We start from the raw sequence: 8,701 nt of genomic DNA, 5'->3' as shown, positions 1-8,701 counted from the left end.
ACTTTAAATATTGCTCATTAGAGATGCTCTTAGAGTAATAATTCCCCACGGCCTTGACCTTTGCCTCAGTCATGACAATAGTATGGGTCACTCACACTTTCTATGCTCTCAACAACTCAAACTAATATATTATTCTATATTTTTAATGTTTTACAATTTATTTATGCAAACAAAACTTATTATTATGGATAATTTTTTAAAATACTCTTCTTTTATATTTTATTTATAATTTTATGGCCTAAAAATTTTAATTATAAAAATATATTTGTAAAGTTTAAAATTACAATAATATACTTGCTCAGAAAAAGTAAAAATACAATTAAAAAACAACAATAAATTAATCTCACGACAACTATAAATAAACTATAAAAAAAAAACAAAAAATAATCTGAAAAAAATCTTGTGATAACTATAATACAACTATAAATAAATTATAAAAATTAAAAAATAGTTTATTAATTTTACTAAAGATGTATTTTTGTAAATAAAAAAATTCAAAGAGTAAAAATAAAATTTTTCTTGTATTGATATATTTTTTATATATATTTTTTAATTTATTGTTTATTATGTAAAATTTTCTATTATTATTATTATATGATAGAACAACTGTTCCATTTTGTTTGTTTCTAATTTCTAAATAAAATATCAAACATCATTTTATTGAAGATATGTAATACATGAAAATGAAAGGAATATTTTCTATTTAAGCCAAAGGAGTTCCTTGTCAAGTTTTACACAATAATTTTATTATCAATTATATGAATTAGGGATATTCTTATAAATTGACATCTATATTTATAAAAAAATTTATAATGTATTTTTGAAAGGGGTACACTGGTACATTTTTATCTATTTCGTTAACTAGAAAAAAAAAATTAGTTTGAATTTTTTTATGATTGTATATGTTGTAGTTATTTAAGACATTATACAAAATTTTAAAAAATTTAATACGCCAAAAATATGATTCAAAAAAATTTATTACATGCCTGATTTTTTTTATTTTATACGTGTATGAAATAAATATTTTGAACATTAAATTCTATATTATAAATTATTCTAAATTCTTTAAAAATTTTACAAAATATCTTAAATAAGTTATAAAAAAAATAAACTAAAAATTCATCAATACCGATATATATATCTATTTATATATATATCAACAAATTTGTATTAAAAAGTAGATAATTTGTCCAAGTTATTAATTATTAGTCCCTTATTTTTAGGCATGTAAACACGGTGGGGGCGAGAACAAGAATGCTGCGCCAAGGGACATGAAATTTTCATGAGTTGTTGAGATCAGGTGCTTTAACCAATACGTATTTTTCTTAAAAAAAAAAAAAAAAAAAAAATTATTTAATATGACATAATAAAATAATAAAAATAATATACATTTTAAACAAAATTATAATACTAAGTTTAAAAATAAAGTAAAATATAAATAAAGGGATGGTCTTATCCTTATGCTCCAGTTTTCATGCCCTAAATTAAAAAAGAGAAAATTATAGTGTATATTTATTTTATTTATTTTAATTTTTGTTTTTATTTTTATATTTTTAAGATATATTCACATTTATATTATATTCTAGACTTAGACTTAAGTAGATGGTGAGGATATATTAGACAACTCACCCACAAAAGTGATATATTTTAATAAAATATAATTTAATAGATATAAAAAAAAAAAGATATTTCTCACTTTATCTCAAATTAAAAAGACAATCCTACTTATTTTGTTTGAAGAACGTTGTAAATTAATTTATACATAAATAAACTAAACTAAATTACACCTAAACAATATTATTATTATTATTATTTTGAGAGAACAATATTATTATCTTTCCGAACAAAAAATATATTTTGTAGAATTCTTTACTAAGATATTACATTTGCTTTTACTAGTAGGAATGTCTCTGTTGTTAGCATATATGATGAAATTATATTGCAAATTAAGTTATTTAAATAATGATCTATATACTGTAGTTATATATTTTTGTTAATAATATATTTTAAAGGTTAAATACTATTTTAGATCCTGTATTTTACAAAAGTTACTAATTGGACCCTCTATTTTGTTAAATGATAAATAGACCTTGTATTTTCTAAAATGATATAAATATGATCCTGAATTAATTTTTTGTCAAAATAAAATTTAATAATAATATGATCTAAAGGTGTTATGATAAAACTGATTACATTTTTTGTATTTGTTTGTGTTAAGAATTGTTTTTAAGTTGGTTATATTAAAAAAAAACTTGTCAAAAATTAAACTTATGGTCTTATTTTTACCATTTTAGAAAATACAGAGTTTATTTTGTCATTTAACAAAACAGATGATCCAATCAATAAATTTTGCAAAATACAAAATCTAAAGTAATATTTACCCTATTTTAAATAACTTATGCTATTAAAAATATAATTCAAGCAATTAGTTGTATAAATATTTATAAGTGTACAAATATACTTACAAATTTTATTTCCACATCATAAATTACTTAAAATTTATTAAAAGAAAACTAATGTAATATGTTAGTTATAAGAATTATAATGTATATTTTTATAGAATAATTTACTGTATAGATATTTAAATTTAAATTTTAATTGTAAATAAATATATAAGTTTAATTTTTAGCAGTAATAATAATTATATTATATTTTTGGAACTTCTATAAGTACCTGGCAAGTTATTGACCACGTGGTAATCTCTGATTGGTCCATGCCATTAAATTTTTATTTTTATTTAAAAATTAATTTAAATATACCAATTAAAAAATGACACGTGAATAACAACTTGACACTCAACGGTCAGGTCTCTACAGAAATTTTAAAAATATAACTTAGGTGTTATTACAATAAAAAATTGAACTTAGGTATTTATCTGCAACTGAGAGTTAAATTTAAGTATTAATTTACGCCATAAATTACTTATTTTCATATAGAAAATTTAAGTTATACTTTTTTGTGTACTGCTAAAGGGTACCCATGTTAAATATCAGGTCTCACATATTTTATTTTAATAAAGATTATAAAGAATCGTTAACTAATTGTAAAGTATCACATCATAGACAGGTTTGATCCTAGGCTAAGGCGAGCTAGGCCCGTGCCTAGCGCCCACCCAAATTCAGGGCCCAAATTTTTATATAGTATATTTTTTTGTATTGAAAAAATAGTATTTTTGTAAAAATTTGTGAAAAAAAGACCCAATATTACTTACACTTTACTTTAGATATAACACACACAAAAATTTCTAAGATCCATTTATCAGGGGTGCATAAATCAATCCAATCTAATAATAACTGACTGATCCAATTACAATCGACCGCAAAACATTAAATATCTGATTGTGATCAAATCAGATTGAATATTATCATACTACTACTATGAGTTCTATATTTTAGATAATAACTTTTAAAAGATATCGCATACCCAATAAAAATGCTGGTACTTCTGATAGCAGAAAATGAAATCCTATTCAAAACAAACAATTCTTTCATTTTTAATAGTAATGTTTAGGAAGGAAGAATAGGAGCGCTATACGTCTCTAACATATGCTTTAGTACCACTCTCCACCAAACTGACTAATTATAATAAATAATAAATATTAATATTATACTATTATGATTTTTATATAATTAAATAAAAAATAAAAAATAAAAAATCTTAATCTATTTGAGTTGGACTGTGCGCATAAAAACGTTACTCACACACTTCATCAGAGGCATCAATATTTTCTCTCTCTCTTTCTCTTTCTCTCTCATCTCTTGCTCTCTCTCTCTCTCTCTCTCTCACTTGAATCCACATGAATCGTTCCTTCAGATTGTTAGGCGGCGTGAACTCGTCGTCGTCGCCTCCGACACCGTCGTCACCGGAACCCTCGGTAGACTCAGACTTCGTAGTAATCCTCGCCGCCCTTCTCTGTGCTCTAATCTGTGTTCTCGGTCTGGTTGCGGTGGCTCGGTGCGCTTGGCTCCGTCGCCTTTCTACCGGGAACAGTGGTAGTAGTAGTGTTGGTGGAGGAGCTAGCTCGAACCGGCCTCAACCTCCACCACCGAACAAAGGCCTCAAGAAGAAGATCCTTCGCTCTCTTCCGAAGCTCGCTTTCACTCCCGAATTAGCTTCTAAGTTCACCGACTGTGCGATCTGCCTCGCTGAGTTCGCCGCCGGAGACGAGATCCGTGAGCTCCCGCAGTGCGGCCACGCCTTCCATGTCGCCTGTATCGATACCTGGCTCGGATCGCACTCTTCCTGCCCTTCCTGCCGTCAGATTTTGGTCGTCGCAAGGTGTCAAAAGTGCGGTGGTTTCCCTGCCTCTTCGAGCTCTTCAAGCTCCGATGCCGAAGCCAGATTGAAGGAGAGAGAGGACTCCATTAATAGGTTCTTGCCTTAGCCATTAACTTTCAACTGCTATCTCTCTACTTTCCACTTTCCACCCTAAGTTATATTACTAGCTACTTACTTAGTACTGTTATTATAATTACTATAAATTATTATTTTAGATCTTAACTCGATCTTATTTATTTCCATATAGATCTAGTTCATCAATCATATAAATACATATATATATATAAATCTATGTATAAATAGGGATTTCAAGGATAGCAGAGAGAATAATTCTGTTGCCATTGCTGTTTATGATTATAATTACTTATATAATTATGTTTGTATATAGTTATTATTACTATCTAATCTTTAAACTTGTCTCTATCTCTGTCTATTTTAAATGAATTTAATTTTGAAAATGTATTAATTTAAATTTAGGGCTTTTAAATAAACACTATCTGTCAAGATTAGTTAAGGTTAATTTAGAGTCGATTTTTTTAAAAAAGTTACATTTGGGCTAATAATATATAATTATGAAATTTGAATAATTAGGTTTTTGGGGGAAAAGTATTGTGGAGAGGAGACCCCATCGTAAGAATTGGGTTGGGTTGGGTTGGGTGTGCTCTTTAAGGACGAAACTGACTAGGTCTGGGGAACTTCTATTTGTCAAACCCATAATCATATATTATATAAATATAATTCTTTTTTTTTTTTTAATGAATATAACAGGTACAAATGATTTAGTGCTTTGAATTTTCATTATTTCTTTTTCTTTCTTTCAACTCATAAAAAAAAAAGAACAAAAGAAGGGGGTTCACATGTCTAGCATTACTAATAAAGATTTTGAAGAGGTTTTGCTTTTGCTGTTGATTGGTGTTTTTATACCTATTTACTTTCAAAATAGCTTAGGTTCGTATTTTTTTAAGGTAGGCCATGGAATGGAATATAGTGTAAAATGAATTTGGACTATTTGGAGTTTGGGATTGGGACTGAAAATGGACCCATTTTCAAAAGAGTATCTCTATTGGGTACCAAAGTGATTAGTACTTCTACGACATAATAACTTATAATTGGTTAACAGTTTTTTATAATTTTTATTAAATTACAATAATAAGTATGACTCAATATTACACATTATAACGATACTAGACACCATAAATCAACTTTAGCATTTCTCTTTTTAGTGTGTTTTGTTGGCTAATTAGTAATTTTTCTTCTCGAATTTTGATATGTACTAAATCATGCTCCAACTTTTTTGGCCGTTAAAATTTTTTCCTGAACTATTAAGATTGTTAGATTTAAAGACTTTTGTCTAATTTTAGTAAAAAAATTCTAACATGGATGAAAGTTCAGGGGGCGTTATTTAGTACATAGCAAAATTTGAGAGACACGATTTGGTAGATATCAAAATCTGGGGAGCATGGTTTAGTACATAAACAATCACTGAAACAGTAAAATTTAATGAAATTAGACAAAAATCTTTAAATCTAACAATCTTAATAGTTCAGGAGAAATTTTTCACAGCCAAAAAATTCAGAGGTCATGATTTGGTCTATATCAAAATTTGGAAGGAAAATTGCTAATTAATTTCTTTTTTTTTTTCTCGAGAAATATATATTCGTTGAAAGGTTAAAGGGTTAAGCTTTATTTTTATTTTTTTCGTAAATGGTTAAGGTTTAATGATCCCACAACGTCTTCAATTAATTTTAATTAAAAAAAAATAGGGTCAAAATGAATCCATTACTAATAAGTACACATGATCCTGATTCTAAATTTTCAAACTATAACGCTTATTTAATTTGAGAAAGACGATAAAAATTAGGAATAAAAATATATGTTAAATTCATATAAATTTGGATAATATGATATAATAAGATAATTTTATCATGTTAAAAATAAAATGAGTTGAAATGGGTCAATTAGTAAGATCTACTCCAATTATAAGGTATACTAAAATTTTAAATTTGTTGAGATTTTACATTAAATTTATGCTAATCCTATAAAATTTATCTTATATATAATATTGTTAATAGTGTCATACTATCAACTTTCTTTTATTATTTAAATAATATATTTATAAATAAACTTTTTGTATATATATTATTGGTGTTTATTTATAATTCAATAAAATAATATAATAATAAAAAAAATGTAGTTTTAATGTAATTTTGTGTTGTGATTAGAACAAAATTTAGTGTTACAATTTTATTATTTTTATGTTGATTTAACATCAAATTTAATATTTATTATTGGAGTTGCCTTAATTAGAAAAGTAGATGAATTAGACCTATTTCAAAGTATAATAAGTAGGTAGTGATTCAACATTTTCAAGCTAGAGCATTCTCAATAGATGAGCTAAAATAGTTCTTTATTAAACTTTTAAAGAATTTGGTAAAATTATACATCCAACAAATGAGATAAATAGAGAGCTAAAATAGTTTATAGCTATTCTTTTAACTACATGTAGCTCAATAGTGGTGAACTAAAAATATTATATATAATATTCTATTTTTCTCTTGTTCTTTTAATTTTTTTTTATTATTTCATTACTCTTTTTTGTCTTTTTCATTATAATTAATAAAATATATAAAAAAATATAATATTTAAATGACTCAAAAAAAAAAATATATAAAGAAATATCTTGTATAGTGTAATATAAATATGTGAAGTAAAATAGAAAAACAAAAAGTAAAATTTTGAGGAAGTATTTTAAATAATAGAGTAAAAAAATTATTGGTAGCACTCACATCAACTTTTCTACTCTATTTTTTTTTTTTAAAATACATCACAAAAATTTTATATTTTTTTTATTTTATCCCAAACTTTTACATCACTATATATCAATTTCTCTATTTTTTTTTTTCTGTACATCACTAAAATTATTATATTTTAAAATATATATTCATTTTATTACAACTATTTTTTATTTTTTATAAAAATTATTCTATTATTTTAAATATATATTTTATAATATAAATGAAAAAATCTGTCAGTATTATTTTTCAACTCAGTTGGAGTTGCCTTATTTTGTGACTTTGAATCGTTAGTTTAGAGGCTTCTAGTATTTAGTTTTGATCCCAAATGTCACCAAAACATGGCTTTATTATATAATGAAATAAGGTTGAAAAGGCAATTATACAATCACAGTCCACACTAAGAATATGCTTAATTATTAATGGGATATAAACTAGTCCACTCACCCAGAAGTCGTTGTAAGAGTAGAACGACAAAACAATTAAGTAAAAAAAATTCACTAACGGCGCTCTTAATTTATGATTATTTTTTATTTAATGAATGGAGCACTAAAAACATACAAATATTATTAATTAATTAATATTGTATTGTCACATTCAGCCCCAAAGTGTATAAACCCAAGCTATAGTATAGTATATTACTTATAATAGAATTATTCCAAACTACCAAGTTTTTGGACCTATTAACTTGGAAATATATATTTTTCATAATATGTCCATGCAACATTATTTATTTATATATAAATAAATTCATCACCTTAATGTGTGAGTGGATGGTGAGGGTGGCAACGTTTGCGAATCACAAAGTGCAATTAACACAAAAGGTCACTTCTTTGTAAAGCAAAATATTAAGATAAATCCCAAAAAGGAAAATGAATTATTTAAAAATTACCAATCTGAGTAGTATTGTTATTGTATTGATTTCATCACTTTGTTTAAATGTATTTATTATTTATTTTTATTAGACACTACTAGTTAGTGATATTATTTAAAAATTATTTTTTAAAATTATATATAATTTAATATTTAATTACACAAATAATAATATGATATTAAGTGGAGTACTAGATAGCAATAATATTTTTAAATATTTCTTTAAATATATTTAGTTGAAATAAATATTGTTAATGTATGTATTTAATATTTGAGTACATATTTTTTGTAAATTATTATTGTCATGATAAAGTTTAATAATTAGCTAGTACTATGTAGTTTTTTTAATGATCAATTATTTATACTAAAGGAAGAAAAAGATAAGAGGTCACAATATTATTTCGTTTGGAATTACCAATCTAAGTAGCAATGATTACGTTTGCTTAGTAAGATGATAGGCCATACGAATATATATGAGAATGGCTAACATTTATATTAGTGCTTAATTTTTTTTTAATTAAACATTAAGTTTCATATAATATTAAAAAATAATTTTTAAGAATATGGTGTTTTGCAAAAACACGATTAGTGCTCAATATCACTACTATATATACATATTTATAACAATAATAATTATAAATAAATAAGAAGAGACAAGATAAAAAGAAATTGTGAGTGGTGGTGGTAATGGATAAATGCTATAGGGTAGTAGCCATAGTAATACTAGTGGTAGTAGTAGTCGCCATAAAAGACTTTAG

The 8,701-nt window shown here is 25.0% G+C and overlaps 1 protein-coding gene across 1 annotated transcript; it reads left to right on the top strand.

Moving 5' to 3' along the window:
• The first annotated feature begins 3,692 nt into the window (after positions 1-3,692).
• On the top strand, positions 3,693-4,699 carry LOC115711881 (RING-H2 finger protein ATL80). Its single transcript, XM_030640110.2, has one exon. The coding sequence runs from the start codon at positions 3,797-3,799 to the stop codon at positions 4,382-4,384; it is 588 nt and encodes a 195-aa protein (XP_030495970.1). The 5' UTR covers positions 3,693-3,796; the 3' UTR covers positions 4,385-4,699.
• Positions 4,700-8,701: the final 4,002 nt, after the last annotated feature.

This window comes from Cannabis sativa, chromosome X (genome assembly GCF_029168945.1).
Source record: "Cannabis sativa cultivar Pink pepper isolate KNU-18-1 chromosome X, ASM2916894v1, whole genome shotgun sequence".
NCBI lineage: Eukaryota > Viridiplantae > Streptophyta > Magnoliopsida > Rosales > Cannabaceae > Cannabis > Cannabis sativa.
The sequence above is the reverse complement of the archived record's forward strand: the minus strand, read 5'-3'. Positions and strand labels throughout refer to the sequence as shown.